Genomic DNA, 16,384 nt, shown 5'->3' on the forward strand with positions numbered 1-16,384 from the left:
GTTGGTGTGTATAGAGCCTACTGTTACAAAGTGGTATTTCATACAAAATCCAGCTCCTGTAGTCCTGTTATTGTTTTTAAGACCAGTTATTCATTTGTGCATTAAAAAAACAACATCTCCATTCATGTCATAAGAATTTCCCACTACCTGTACTGGGGGTGATTAGTTAGTTTAGAGTTATGTGTGTTATTCTGCATTGATTTCAGTGGGTAGGCTAATTGTTAGGAAATTGTTTGCTTAGTAGTCACACCAACATTTGAATGGTTGCCGATTGATGATAGGCATTTGTATGATAGAAAACATGAATTGTCATAAGAGAAAGCAGTTAAAGAATGTCCATTCAGACAGTAACTATTAGAGTTTTTCAAGCAGACTATGGATCATATCAGCTTTTAGGTTTTATCTCCATGCGGCCAGTATTGGAAAAAAATACTTCAATCCGGATTGTATGGCATGGATGATCGCTTCAGTGAGTCTAAGATATGAATGGCCTCTGTGGAAAGTTGTGCTTCTCTGGAGTGAGAAGAACAATTTACTCTTGTGTTCTGTGCCTGAGAGAACATACAGTGTGTTCGGAAAGCATTCAGACCCCTTGACTTTACCACAATTTGTCACGTTACAACGTTATTCTAAAATTGATTAAATTGTTTTCCCCCTCATCAACCTACACACAATACCCCATAATGACAAAACAAAAACAGTTTTTTAAAATACATTTTAGCAAATTTATCAACAATAAAAAAATAAAAAACCTTATTTACATACAGTTGGGACATCTACTTAGTGCATGACACAAGTATTTTTCCAAGAGTTGTTTACAGACAGATTTTTTCACTTATAATTCACTGTATCACAATTCCAGGGGGTCAGAAGTTTACATACACTAAGTTGACTGTGCCTTTAAACAGCTTGGAAAATTCCAGAAAATGATGTCATGGCATTAGAACAGTGGTTCTTAACCTTGTTGGAGGTACTGAACCCCACCAGTTTCATGTGCGCATTCACCGAACACTTCTTAATTGGAAAAATAAAATGATTTTTTCAAATTCAAAACATAGGTATATATTTGACTGGTGCACAAAATGAACCGTGCATCAACATCACTGTGTTCAAAGAACAAAATCATCAAAACATGATTTTCACACAAAAACAAAAACATAATAATTAATATTTACTGCAAATCAGAGACCAGTTCAGAAATGCGCGGCTTCACCTTGGCAAGTGCCACTCTGTCATTTTCGCCACAAAGTCTGTTCCTTTTCTTCGTTTTTATGTCCGCGAAAAGGATTGCTCGCAAAGATATGTTGTAACAAACGGTATAAAAATCTCCAGAGCTTTCTTAGCAATAACAGGGTACGTTACCATTTGTTGACACCAAAACGTTGAAAGCGTTGTTGTTCTGAAGAGTTGCTGTTGAACCTGGCTCTGCTGAATTTCAATGATTTCATCGAGGTATTCATCATTGACTGTTGTCTGTTGTCTCAAAACTAAACGTGAACGGCTATCTCACCCATGCTGGATATGACTCTCTTGTAGGGAAGTATCCGTCGAGAGACTTTGCAAGCTCATCTAAGTGCGTGGCAATTGCTTGCTTCAGTTCCGCGGCTACAGAAATGTCTCCGATTGCAGATACATCTTCGATCTTACTTACACAGTTGTCCAGCAGGGGAAAGTTTGCGAAGTTATTGTTCTCTGTTCGTCGTTTCCATAACAGTAGCTTTTTTTGAAAAGCCTTCAGGTTTTCCTCCGCTTCGATGATGTTGACTCCACCGCCCTGCATCTTTTGATTGAGATGATTGAGAGCTGCGAAGATATCGGCCATGTACGCTAAAATGAGAATGAACTCAGAATTTTTGAAGCAATCTGCATGACAATGTTGGTGCTCTTGCAAAAACGGGGCTAATTCCACACGCATGGCAAAAACACGATTCAGCACCTGTCCCCGGGTTAACCACCGAACGTTAGATGGGTACAGAAGTACCTCGAATTCAGAGCCCATTTCTTTACACAGCTCACTGAAGATGCGATGCCGCAGAGCACTAGTTCGCACATAGTTCGCACATAGTTCACACATTCCACTACAATTTTTAATACTTCTGCCAGTTTTGGAGGCAAGGTTTTTGTTGCCAACGCTTGCCTGTGCAGAATACAATGTGTAACAATGATGTGTGGTGCATCGGCTTTCACTAGCGCACCAAAACCAGACTTTCTTCCCAGCATGACTGGAGCTCCGTCCGAACAAACTGCAGAAACCATATCCCACAAAAGATTGTTGTCTTTGAAGAAGTCATCCACAAGTTTCTTCACATCGGCTGCCTTAGTTGTTGTTGTAAGAGGCTTACAAAGTAAAAAATCTTCCTTTATCACGTCGTCTTTCACATAGCGCACGAATACAGCAAGCTGGCTTAAATTGGAAACGTCTGTGGTCTAGTCGAGTTGAAGGCTGATTTTTGCCGGGCTTGAAATCAGATCTGTAACTACTTGAGCCAAGATGTCTTTGCTCATGTCCTCTATTCTGTCGCTGATGGTGTCATTTGAAAGAGGAATTTGGGATAACTTAACTTCAGCCTCTTTTCCCAGCATGATATTTGCCATCTTCAACACAGCTGGTTTTATGAGTGTTTCACCAATGGTGTGTTGTTTGCCCTGCTTTGCGATCAGGTAAGCAACTTCGTACGATGCTGTGAGGATCGGTTTGTTGATGGGTACAAAGCCGAGAACAGGCAGAGTAGCCTTTTCATCGAATCTGGCTCTCTTCACCTTGAATTCAGCGAGCGTTGTGTTCTTGTATTTTCCATCTCCATGCAGCTTATGGAAGTGTTCTTAGTTTTGCCGGTGCTAAACTAGAATTGCTCAACTTGGCATTGCAAATCATGCAGTTAGGACACCCATCACGTTCCGTTATACATGTGAATCCATATTGTACATATTCGTCTGACCACTTTCTGTTTTTGCTCGACATAGTAAGTATGAAGGGATTAAAATATTAAGAAAGAAATCACAAGACGTACCATCACGACAGTCACAAGTCGACTACTGAGCGCACCAAATTCCCTGCAGCACAGATAGGCCAAGCGATGTAGCGTGATCACCTGCAGCCAATGATGGCCAAGCGGGGCGTGTCATCACGAATCATATGAATCGGATGTGTGTCTTGACCTCCGCCAAACCCCTGAGACTGACTCACCGAACCCCTGGGGTTCATTGCGTTTACTTGATAGCTACCTACACAAATAGCTAACTAGAACAAAGTGTTAATAAGATAAATTCATTTAAAAAGATTAAAAGCAATACAAATAAGTTATCCAGTATCCAAGTTATTCGATCGAACCCAGGTTAAGAACCACTGCATTAGAAGCTTCTCATTTGAGTCAATTGGAGGTGTACCTGTGGATGTATTTCAAGGCCTACCTTCAAACTCAGTGCCTCTTTGCTTGACATCATGGGAAAATCAAAAGAAATCAGCCAAGACCTCAGAAAAAAAATTGTAGACCTCCACAAGTCTGGTTCATCCTTGGGAGAAATTTCCAAACACCTGAAGGTACCACGTCATCTGTAGAAACAATAGTACGCAAGTATAAACACCATGGGACCACGCAGCTGTCATTACTTACCGCTCAGGAAGGAGCTCTGTCTCCTTGAGATGAACGTACTTTGGTGCGAAAAGTCCAAATCAATCCCAGAACAACAGCAAAGGACCTTGTGAAGATGCTGGAGGAAACAGGTACAAAAGTATCAAAATCCTCATTAAAACAAGTCCTATATCGACATAACCTGAAAAGGCACCTCAGCAAGGGAGAAGCCACTGCTCAAAAACCGCCATAAAAAAAGCCAGACTACAGTTTGCAACTGCACATGGGGACAAAGATCACACTTTTTTGAGAAATGTCCTCTTTTCTGATGAAACAACATTTTTAACTGTTTTGCCATGATGACCGTTTGGAGGAAAAAGAGGGAGGCTTGCAAGCCGAAGAACACCATCACAACCGTGAAGCACGGGGGTGGCAGCATCATGTTGTGGGGTGCTTTGCTGCAGGAGGGACTGGTGCACTTCACAAAATAGATGGCATCATGAGGACGGAAAATTATGTGGATATATTGAAGCAACATCTCAAGACATCAGTCAGGAAGTTAAAGCTTGGTTGTAAAATGGATCTTTCAAATGAACAATGACCCCAAGCATACTTCCCAAAGTTGTGGCAAAATTGCTTAAGGATAACAATGTCAAGGTATTGAAGTGGTCATCACAAAGCCCTGACCTAGATCCTATAGACAATTTGTGGTCAGAACTGAAAAAGTGTGTGCAAGCAAGGAGGCCTACAAACCTGACTCAGTTTCACCAGCTCTGTCTGGAGGAATGGGCCAAAATTCACCCAACTTACTGTGGGAAGTTTGTGGAAGGCTACCCGAAACGTTTGACCCAAGTTAAATATTTTAAAGGCAATGCTACCAGATACTAATTGAGTTTATGTAAACTTCTGACCTACTGGGAATGTGATGAAAGAAGTAAAAGCTGAAATAAATAATTATCTCTACTATTATTCTGACATTTCACATTCTTAAAACAAAGTGGTGATCCTAACAGAGAGAATCCTAAAACAGAGAATTTTTAAATGTCAGGAATTGTGAAAAACTGAGTTTAAATGTATCTGGCTAAGGTGTATGTAAACTTCAGACTTCAACTCTAGACATTCAGACCCTTTGCTATGAGACTCGAAATTGAGCTCAGTTGCATTTTGTTTCCATTGATCATCCTTGAGATGTTTCTACTTGATACTTGTCCACCTGTGGTAAATTCAATTGATTGGATATTATTTGGCAGGTGCACACCTGTCTGTAGAAGGTTGGCAGTGCATGTCAGAGCAAAACCAAGCCACGAGGTCAAAGGAATTGTCCGTAGAGCTCCAAGACAGTATTGTGTCGAGGAACAGATATGGGGAAGGGTACCAAAACATTTCTACAGCATTGAAGGTCCCCAAGAACACAGTGGTCTCCATCATTCTTAAAAATGAAAATATTTGTAACCAACAAGGCTCTTCCTAGAGCTGGCTTCCCAGCCATACTGAGCAATTGGGGGAGAAGGGACTTGGTCAGGGAGGTGAGTAGTAGCCACCCTTTGCCTTGATGACAGCTTAGCACACTCTTGGCATTCTCTTAACCATCTTCTCCTGGAATGCTTTTCTAACAATCTTGAAGGAGATCCCACATATGCTGAGCACTTGTTGGCTGCTTTTCCTTGACTCTGTGTTCTAACTCAACCATAACCATTTGAATTGGGTTTAGGTCTGGTGATTGTGGAGGCCAGGTCATCTGATGCAGCACTCCATGACTCTCCTTCTTGAATAAATAGCCCTTACATAGCCTGAATGTGTTTTGGGTAATTGTCCTGTTGAAAAACAAATGATAACTAAAGGAGTGGAATAAGAATATATATATATATATATATATATATAAATATATGGATGAGCAATGAGAGAGCGGCATAGGCAAGATGCAGTAGATGGTGTATTATAAGACAGTATCTGCATACGTGATGAGTAATGCAAGATATGTAAACATTATTAAAGTGGCATTATTAGTGACTAGTGATCCATTTATTAAAGTGGTCAATGATGTAGGTAGCAGCCTCTCTGTGTTAGTGATGGCTGTTTAATGGTTTGATGGCCTTGAGATAGAAGCTGTTTTTCAGTCTCTCGGTCCCAGCTTTGAAGCACCTGTACTGACCTCGCCTTCTGGATGGTAGCGGGGTGAACAGTCAGTGCCTCGGCTGGTTGTTGATCTTTTGACCTTCCTGTGGCATCGGGTGCTGTAGGTGTCCTGGAGGGCAAGTAGTTTGCCACGGTAATGCGTTGTGCAGACCGCACCACCCTCTGGAGAGCCTTGCTGTTGTGGGCGGTGCAGTTGCCGTACCAGGCGGTGATGCAGCCTGACAGGATCATCTCAATTGTGCATCTGTAAAAGTAGGTCAGGCTTTTAGGTCACAAGCCAAATTTCTTCAGCCTCCCTGAGGTTGAAAAGGCGCTGTTGTGCCTTCTTCACCATACTGTCTGTGTGGGTGGACCATTCCAGTTTGTCCGTGATGTGTACGCCAAGGAACTTAAAACTTTCCATCTTCACTACTGTCCCGTCGATGTGGATAGGGGGGTGATCCCTCTACTCTTACCTGAAGTCCAAGATCATATTCTTTGTTTTTTGGATGTTGAGTAGGAGGTTGTTTTGATGGCACCACACTCTGAGTGCCCTCACTTCCTCCCTGTAGGCTGTCTCGTCGTTGTTGGTAATCAGTCCTACTACTGTTGTGTTGTCTGCAAACTTGATGATTGAGTTGGAGGCATGCATGGCCATGCAGTCATGGGTGAATAGGGAGTACGGGAGGGGGCTGAGCACGCACCCTTGTGGGGCCCCAGTGTTGAGGATCAGCGAAGTGGAGATGTTGTTTCCTACCTTTCCTACCTCCCCCAGGTGGTGAGAACCAGGGCCTCTAGCTTAATGATGAGCTTGTGGCGGTCCTCATCAGAGCAAGTTTCATCATAGTGATTGATCGTTTTTACGACTGCACTAGAATAAACTTCAAAAGTTCTTGAAATGTTCTGACCTTCATGTCTTAAAGTAATGATGGACTGTCGCTGCTCTTTGCCAAATACGGCTATCTTCTGTATACTACCCCTAACTTGTCACAACACAACTGATTGGCTCAAACTAATTAAAGAAGGAAATTAATTCTACAAATGTACTTTTATTAAAGGCACAACTGTGAATTGAAATGCATTCCAGGTGACGACCTCATGAAGCTAGTTGAGAGAATGCCAAGAGTGTGCAAAGCTGTCATCAAGGCAAAAGGTGGCTACTTTGAAGAATCTCAAATATAAAATCTATTTTCATTTGTTTAACACTTTTTTGGTTACTACATGATTCCAAATGTGTTATTTTATAGTTGTTATGTCTTCAATATTATTCTACAATGTAGAAAATTGTTCAAAGAAAGAAAAACCCTTGAATGAGTGAGTGTCCAAACTTTTGACTGGTACTGTATCTACAAGTGACATTTCAGTCTTATTTGTAATAAATTTGCAATTATTTCTAAACCTGTTATTGCTTTGTTATTACGGGGTATTGTGTGTAGATTGATGAGGGTGAAAAAATAGTTTAGGCATTTTAGAATAAGTCTGTAACATAACAAAATGTGGAAAAAGTCAAGGGGTCTGAATAATTTCCGAATGCACTGTAGATCTTTGCCCTTCAAAGAGGTTGTAATAAGCATATGATTTGAATCTTTTTCCATTGAATACACAGACCCGGTCTGTTCAGTGTTAACTTCTTGGCGCTACCCATCCCGTTAGCGGGATCATTTTCGTCAGCAACCGCTGAATAGCATAGCACAACAGTCAAATAATATTACTAAAACATATTCATATTCATAAAATCACAAGTGCAATATTGCAAAACACATTTTAGCCTTTTGTTAATCCACCTGTCGTCTCAGATTTAGAAATTATGCTTTACAGCGAAAGCAATCCAAGCGTTTGTGTAAGTTTATCGATAGCATAGCATAACATGTACACTTAGCATCAGGAAGCTTGGTCAAGAAAATGTATATTTCTGTTTTTTTGTATTTGTTGTGTTCATAATAAAAAAGACAACAAATAAAAAATAAAAATAAATGAAAAAAAGAACATCCCTAACCCTCCCCTAACCCGGACGACACTGAACTCAAACCAGGATGTCTACTGGCACAGCTAGCACTGCGATGCAGTACCTTAGACCACTGCGCTACTCAGGAGGCCTGGCCCAACACTCTTAACCGCTAAGCTACCTGCCGAATCACTTAAGCATGATTGGAACTACACAATGGGATAAGGCAAGTTTTTGCTTTCCATGACTCAATATTGTGTGTGTGTGTGTGTGTGTGTGTGTGTGTGTGTCCACCTGAGGGGAAATTCATCTATTGAGATGATCCTATGGAAGTCAGCAGCAGTACCCTTCTGACTGTGTGGCTAATTTAAAACCCATATCCCCTCTGTGTTGATAGCGTCATAATGGTTTGGGCTAGAAACTAATATGACCTCACTATGGAAAGCTGAGACTCTCTCGAACATGTACCATAATAAAACCTGTATTGAGCCTTACTTTCTTAATGTTCTTAATTCACTGTCATGTCGGCTAAGTTTCTGCAAAAAAACTCTCCCCATTCATTGATATTTCTATGTCTCCTCCCCCAGGGTCTGTATGAAGGGATGTGATGACCCATGCACGACAGAATGACTCTCTGAGCAGATACCATCCCGGTAACTCCTGGGAGCAGTTCGGGGGGGTGCCACATGCTGAGGCCATGATGGGAGCCCGGCCTGATCGCCCAAAACTAAAAAGAGGGAGGCCTAAGAAGATCAAGAGGGGCAGAGCGAAAGAGCGCAATGATCTGAGAGTGGTGGAGAAGAAGGAGGAGGAGAAGGGCAGGAAGCTGTACCCTCTCAGGGCCAGGACACTGGATCAATGTGAGGGGGACACCCTCAACTGTCGCGTCTTTCTCACCCGTCTGGAGGAGAGTGGTGATGAGGACAAGGCGAGCTGCTTGAAGGGTCGAATAGAGACCAAAGAGGAAGTGAGCCATAACCTGGTGCGTGGAAGGACCAAGCCCTGCAAGTCTAGACAAAAGACCTTCAAAGCTTATCAGAAATTGCCGGAATTAAACAAACAATTAAAAGTGTTATGCACATTACCTGTTGTGGAGCCTCGCAAACGGAGACTAGCCTCTCTGAATGCGGAGGCTGTGAATAGTCTGCTCTTATATAGAGAATATCCTCAAGGGGCCAGACTCATAAAGAAGCTACAGTTCAATGGGAATCTGGCAAAAGATGCAGTAATTTTGGGACACAACACCCCAAGGGGTCCTAAAGTGGCAAAATCAGACATTTATGTAACTGGAAGTTCCAAACAAAACAAAAAGTCTATGAAGATGGAGGACATGGATCTGCTGAGTCTGTACGGTCCTACCCCACGGCGTCAGGCCAGTCTCAACGCTGCTGCTTTGCTCAAGATCACCAGCACCTCCTTCAAAGCCAAACACCGGGTGGCTAAGACCAACTGCAAGCAACTGAGTGCAGTACTGAGGAACAAACAGTCACTGCACCCCAAGCTAAAGAAACAACAGTATCATAAACTCCAACACGGGAAAAACCAGACCCATCCACAGCTGGTTCAGAAATGCTGTAATCTCTATAAGAGGGAGTCACTCCACCCCGTACCCCAGTGGGAAGGGATTACAGGGGAGAACGGCTCCATCAGATCTGGCTTCCAGTGTCGAGCCTTGCTGGGCTACCCGATGAAGTCTGTGAAGGAGGAACAGGTCAAGACGCAGTTGAATCCTTCTTTCTACTGCTGCTCCCAAGAAAGGTCAGTGGAGTATTGCCACCAACTGGCCCTGTTCCTCAACCAGAAGAGCTTCGGTGAAGACAAACTTGAGGAGCGTTCGCTCTCCAATAGCTACCTCCCCTCTCCCCGTTCCCTGGCCCACCCACATGCCCTAACCATATGCCCCCACCCTTACCCGTGTTTCTCGGGCTACTACGTCCACTTTTCTCACCATGAAACCTCCTCTACCCTCATGACCTCCGTGAGCTCCATCCCCATGCCCTACCCTCCCTCCTCTGTGGCCCCCATCCCGTTGAGCGAGGCTCCACAACAGGGCTCTCTACCCTCAGGAATCGCCCACCCGGTCTACTGTTATGGAGAATCCTGCCAAATCAGTGGATACGCATATAGAGCAGTACCGACTCTAGCCAGCAGGAGATGCTGTTATAACGCAGGCTGCTCCAGCTGCAGCCACAAGATTAAGATGGGTAAGGGGAGGCAGAAATGCCTATAAATACAGTCACCTCCACAATTATTAGCACCCTTGATAAATATGAGCAAAAATACTGTATAAAATAAATTATACAAATACTGAGCTATATTATATGCTTATTTAAAAAAAAAATATTATTTTATACAAATACAATTGCTCAGAGAAAGAGATTTCGCTAAACAAGTAAGTAAAACAAATAAGTTATTGACACCTCTAAAGATTATTATAAATAAGATGTAACAAAATAAAATCTGCATTTACATTCTACTTTTAAAAATGAATCTCAGTTTAAGGAACTGTATTGTGGTCTTCCATGGCTTCCTATTTCACTGGGGTATAAAAATGAGGTAATACACACATATATAATCCCTTTGTCATTCATCATGTGAAAAGGCAAAGAACCCACAAACGAAAAGAGATAAATGGTTGTTAACCTTCAAAAAACAGGCAATGGGAGAAAAAACAATTGCAAAAAAACTGAGTATACCACTTACCACTCTTTGGGCAACAATTAAGAAGTTTAAAACCAGTGGAACAGTGGTAAACTTGCCTGGTATTGGACGCAAGTGTATCTTGTCCCCACGCACAGTGAGGAAAATGGTTCTGGAGGCAACGAAAAAACCAAGGGCCAAAGTTGGAGAATTACATTCACCACCTCCATACCAATATGCTCTTTGGAAGGGTTGCCTTTATTATTAAGAGCAACCAACAATTGTAAATGCCAGGAGTTCGCTAAACGTATTGGCACTTGGTTTGGAACCAGTGCTATGGTCAGATGACATGAAAATAGAGCTCTTTGGCCATGCACACCAGTGGTGAGTTTGGAGACAAAAGCAGGATGTGTATTCAGATAAGAAACTCATACCCAGCTAGCAAATAACATTCTGAGAACCATATGTTTCTTAGAGCTTGGTGAGAGTGTGGTTAATTATTTTCTTGGTATTTTATTACTTTACAGAAGTTTCCTAAAAGTTGAAACATGGTTGGATTTAATAAAAATGTTGATAATGTTTTAGGAATGCAACTGGTTTGACATTGGGAATGTTCTCACATTGTCTCTAATGTTCTCAGAACAATGTCCTTCTCTGGAAATGTCAGTAACTCAGCATAACATTTCCTACAGGTTTCCTCATGGTTCTATTTAAAGTCTTGTTCTCAAATTGTTCTGAAAAACGTTAAGACAACTTTCCATAAGAAAACGTTAGTAACGTTCAGAGAACGTTCTAAAAAATATTATTTAAAAACATATACATTCCGTTCTCAGCGTCATAAAAACTACATGTATCTCGATCCTCGATCTTGTTAAGTGTTTCAGCCACTAATTGGCCACACCTGATCTTAATGAGTACTTGTTTCCTTTGAAATGGGTTCTGTCTGAATACACTAAAATGAACAGCTTTGTATAAGTAAAAAAAACATGGCATGCTAACTCCATCCTGGTGGTGCAATGGACTAATTCCATGGATAGAGAACAGAAGATCATAGGTTCAAATCACACGGACATAGTGCCACAATAAAAAATAAATGTGTTTCCATGATTAATGCCTAAGAAAATGAATTTCCATGTGTGCCTGGAGTTAGCCTAAGCTAGAAAACAGTTAGCCTAAGCTAGCAGTGTTATTAAAAGTCTTATTGAAACATATTCTCAGAACATAATTTAATAATTAGCTTCAAATAACCTATACAGATCGTTAATAAAGTCTCCCAGGGAACCATAGTAAAACGTTATCAGAATCTACCTGCAACCTAAGAATTAACAGAACAGGCTAAATGTTCACGTCAGTTCTCAGAATGTAAAAAAAAAAAAAAAAGTTTTACCAGTCAGGAAACTTATGGCTTCATTCCCAGAACTAGTGAGAAACCAAAAATGTATCTTCCCACAACTTCCAAGGAACCAAATGTGCTAGCTGGGTACCTACTTTAAAATATGGTGGTGGATCTTTGATGTTATGGGGTTGTTTTGCTTCCACTGGTCCTGGGAACCTTGTTAAGGTCAACGGCATCAAGAACTCTACTATGTACCAGGACATTTTAGCCAAAAAAACCTGGTTGCCTCTGCCAGGAGGTTCAACTTGGCAACAAGTGGCTCTTCCAGCAAGACAACAACCCCAAGCACACATAAATATCTACAAAGAAAGGATTAATTGACCACAAAATCAAAATTTTGGCAATGGTCATCTCTGTCTTCGGACGACAACCCCATTGAAAACCTTTGGTTTGAATGAATTGAAGAGGGCAGTCCATAAACGCAGACCAAAGGTTATTAAGGATCTGGGATTATTCTGTATGGAGGATCCCTCCCAATATGTCTCCAATCTCCAAAAACATTTTAGAAAATGGCTCAGTGCTGTTATCCTCGCAAGGGAAGGCTACCGGAGTATTAAAAACAGGGTTGCCAATAATTTTTTGATTTATTGTTATCACTTGTTAAACAAAATCTCTTTCTCTGAGCAATTGTATTCGTCTAAAATAATATATTTTTTTTAGTTTACAATATAGCTCAGTATTTGTCGAATTTATTTTATACAGTCTTTTTTTGCTCATCTTTATCAAGGACGCTAATCATTTTGGAAATGAATGTATACAGTGATAATGATGTGAAATGGCCATGATAGTTGCAGGGTGTTAACCACATGTTTGAGATGGCTCAGTGTCCTTTAAGTCGATCAGTCAAACCAGCAACAATCTGTGGAGAATATTTATGTTTTGACCATGAGAATACTCCTCACAGGAATGGCAGTTATAGGAAAAGGTTACAGAGAATAAGAAATGTCACATAGGAGGGAAGAATCAACATTTTACAAGAAATTTGTTCAGTCATGTTCTCCGGATTCATTCAGTGGGGTCTAAAAGCCTGGTAGGGTTTAACATCCACATCCACATACCTGAACTGAACTTTGTTTCTTTATCCTTGCCCCCCCCCCCCACTCAACGTACATGGTGAGTGGAGTTCCTCAACTACTGTATCTAGCCACTAGTTGTATGAGTATTCACCACAGATGGTTTAGATAGAATGTCCTGTATTTACTACTGAAGCTGAGTAGTGTTCATGCGGAGATGCCAAGCTGTGGTCTTTGATCAACTGAAGTCCAGTTACTCTGAAATCCCAATTGCTCCCAGTGGTCCTCTATATAGGGTCTGTTAATCTTTGTAGCAGAGCTTGGTACTGTACACACATGATGAAGGAAAAAGGAAACCGCACACTGCTCTTGATAGTATCACTGATCTTTAATAAGCTTTACGTATCAGCCTCACAGCCTTCGTCAGAGCTTTTGTGAGTTTAAAAAAAATAAGCACCCTTATGTAGACCTAGCCCCACCCACATCCGTTCCACACATCGAAAGTGGTTGGAGGTGAAGGAAAAACAAATAAGTGTTACCAAATATAACAAAATGCATTTCACAAATATTCAAATAAAGTGTGTAAATAAGATGTATATAAGATGACCTACAGAGCAAGTTTTCATTAATCATTGGGTACATCGTACGAAAAACATCAGAGTAATCTTAAATAGGGGAATAATTAATGTTCAAATTCACAACATAACATATCATTAAGACCTTTAGGAAATAATGTTTGGAGGGTGAAAATCCGAAAACATTATTTTTTACTCAGAGTATTATTAATGTCACCTCCCCTATCTGATATCTTAACTTTCTCTATGCCACAAAATCTAAAAGGTAGAAATGTCATGCTTTAGGTCATTAAAATGTACTCCGACTGGATAATCCCTGTCGTTTATGTTCACTGATTCTCTGTTTGAGAGAGTGGAAGGTTTTACCGACATAGCACAGCCCACATGGAAATTTAATCATGTAAATAACATGGGTGGTGGAACACGTAATAATGTAATTTATTTGGAACCGTTTTCCTGTATGTGGGTGGCAGAAATATTCACACTTCATCATATTGTTGCACATGTGACATTTATTGCATCCTCTCTCATCCTAGCTGGCCTTAATGGTCAGGTGAAGCTGCCCCACAGCTTGGTTGATTCCTATGTTTAAAAAAAAAGACTCTACATTACATTAGAGTACAATACAGCGTCTCTACTACCTTTGTGCACAGACCCAGTCATGCATCAGATTATGTAATAATATACTTCCAGGAATAAACAGAAGTGGTAAATGAGTGCCGATTGAGATGAGAGTCAAGTAGCATAAATGCTATAATACAAAAAAAAAAAAACATTTAGCGTAATAGGTGGCTAAACGCTATTCACAAAAAAAGGTGCATAAAATGCTTTGACATTGACTGACTGCATCACTTTGTATATTACAGTATCATATCAACTTTAACCAGTTCTCTGATTCCACACTGCCGGTCTGTGGTCCATCAGACCACAATAAATGGACATCTCTGTCATTCTGATGTGCATTTGTGGCCTGCTGTTTCAGCCTTGTGCCTCACAGCTACAATTAATACAGGGGATACAGATAGGCAGTGTTCTAATCTCTACTGCATGCAGCGTCTGTGTTTCTATATCAGTAGTGCTGAAACAGAGTGGGCTCACCATGACAGGAAAGGAGAGGATGAGTCTAGAGTTTTTGTGAGGGTCTATGTTAGGGTGCGTGTGGGTGCATGTGTGTGTGTGTTTACGAGACTGGTCACTCCAGTGTCTGACAGCTCCAATTCTCCCTACAGAAGACTACTCCTCATCTCTGGAGGACCACAGCTCCTTCTCTGTCCCAGCCTCCCCCGCACCCCGGCCCCTCTCCGGCTGCCCCGCCAGCCCCAGCACTCTCCCAGCTGCCCAATCAGTGGCCTGCTTTCAGACCTCTCTATCAGACCCCAGCCAACTGCAGGTCCCGCTGCAGGTGGTCCGGGAGTGCCCTCAGAATGCCAAGCCACCCAGCAGCTCTCTGTCTGGGGTGAGCAGCGGCTCGTGTTCCGTCTGCCCCCACATTCAAGACAAGCAGCAGCTGGGGCCCGCCGGCCTCGCAGCCTGCAGAGCTGCCAAGCAGCAGAGGTTCACCCGTCGCCGGGCAACCAATGGTTGGCTCCCCGTGGGTGTGCCCTTCGAGAGGGAGGTTTTCACTGTGGTACGTGTTGCTGTGTTAAAGGGATAATCCACCCCCAGAAATAAAAATCATGAAACTCCTGTCAATTGGTGAAAGCCTATGTTTAATCAGTAGGTAAAGTGATAATATTCCAGTGATTTAACTTCTAAGTGGTCCATCTGGGAAATCAGGAAATCATGTAGGAACGCATTATAGCTACTGTACATGGTTCTCGTCACTGGAGATAGGGGATCACACTATCACATCCAATAATGCTTTTAAAACAATTACCTGCACACCAGGTCACCAAATCAGCCAATAGATGGAATGGGCATACCTGTCTAGAACAGCGATTCTCAACTGTTGGGAAGATTTGAATGGGTTGCGGTTGTCATTTAAAAATAATAATAATAATAATGATTTTATGAATAAATACTACAGTCTGAACTTGAGTGACTTAAACCAGGTAGAACGTTTGTAGAAATTATAATGAATTTACATTTTTAAATAATTTTCTCTCTGAACAATCTTTCTTTAATAACAGTATTTTTAACATAGAGCTATTAGCAGTGCCATTTTGGTTTATTTTGTGGTCTCAAACTATGAGTTTATTAACATTCTTCATCAATAATATGGGCAAAATGTTATTATTGACAATAAAAGGGGTGGGAATGGTGTTCCCTTGTAATGTAATTGCTACATTTAATATCAATATAGCATTTAAAATATACTGAAGAAATGGATAAACGCAACATGTAAAGTTTTGTTCCCATGTTTCATGAGCTGAGATAAAAGATCACAGAAATATTCCATATTCACTAAAAGCTTATTTCTCTCAAATGTTGTGGACAAATTTGTTTACATTCCTGTTAGTGAGCATTTCTCATTTGCCAAGATAATCCATCTACCAGACAGGTGTGGCATAACAAGAAGCTGATTAAACAGCATGATTATTACACAGGTGCACCTTGTGCTGGGAATAATAAAAGGCCACTCTAAAATGTGCAGTTTTGAAGGTGTGTGCAATTGGCATGCTGACTGCAGGAATGTCCACCAAAGTTGTTGACAAATAATTGAATGTAAATTTCTCTACCATAAGCTTCCAACTTCGTTTGACAGAATTTGGCAATTACGTCCAACCGGCCTCAAAACCATAGACAACGTGTAATCACGCCAGCCCAGGACCTCCACATCCTTCTTCTTCACCTGCGGGATCATCTGAGGGGGTGCTGAGGAGTATTTATGTCTATAATAATGTCCTTTTGTAGAGAAAAACTCATTCTGATTGGCTGGACCTGGCTCCCCAGTGGGTGGGCCTATGCCCTCCCAGGCTGACTCATGGCTGCACCCTTGCCCAGTCCTGTGAAATCAATATCCCAGTCCTGTGAAATCAATCAATTTATTATTTTAATTGACTGATTCACTTACATGAACTGTCAAATCTTTGAAATTGTTGCATGTTGCGTCTATATTTTTGATCAGTATAGGTTTCCAGATTGTGTTTTGGCGATTATTTTTTTTTTCAAATATTGGGTCACGACTG

At 41.3% G+C, this 16,384-nt stretch overlaps 1 protein-coding gene across 3 annotated transcripts in view; it reads left to right on the top strand.

The window, feature by feature from the left end:
* Positions 1-16,384, top strand: part of LOC112256407 (bromo adjacent homology domain-containing 1 protein-like) — a 32,837-nt gene that overhangs the window by 11,487 nt on the left and 4,966 nt on the right. For all 3 annotated transcript variants that reach the window (XM_024429658.2, XM_024429657.2, XM_024429656.2), the window contains exons 2-3: positions 8,220-9,836; positions 14,486-14,883. In XM_024429658.2, coding sequence (XP_024285426.1) covers positions 8,240-9,836; positions 14,486-14,883 — 1,995 coding nt within the window. In that variant the 5' untranslated portion in view covers positions 8,220-8,239. The remainder of the gene's footprint in view (positions 1-8,219; positions 9,837-14,485; positions 14,884-16,384) is intronic.

Source organism: Oncorhynchus tshawytscha, linkage group LG24 (assembly GCF_018296145.1).
Source record: "Oncorhynchus tshawytscha isolate Ot180627B linkage group LG24, Otsh_v2.0, whole genome shotgun sequence".
Taxonomy (NCBI): domain Eukaryota; kingdom Metazoa; phylum Chordata; class Actinopteri; order Salmoniformes; family Salmonidae; genus Oncorhynchus; species Oncorhynchus tshawytscha.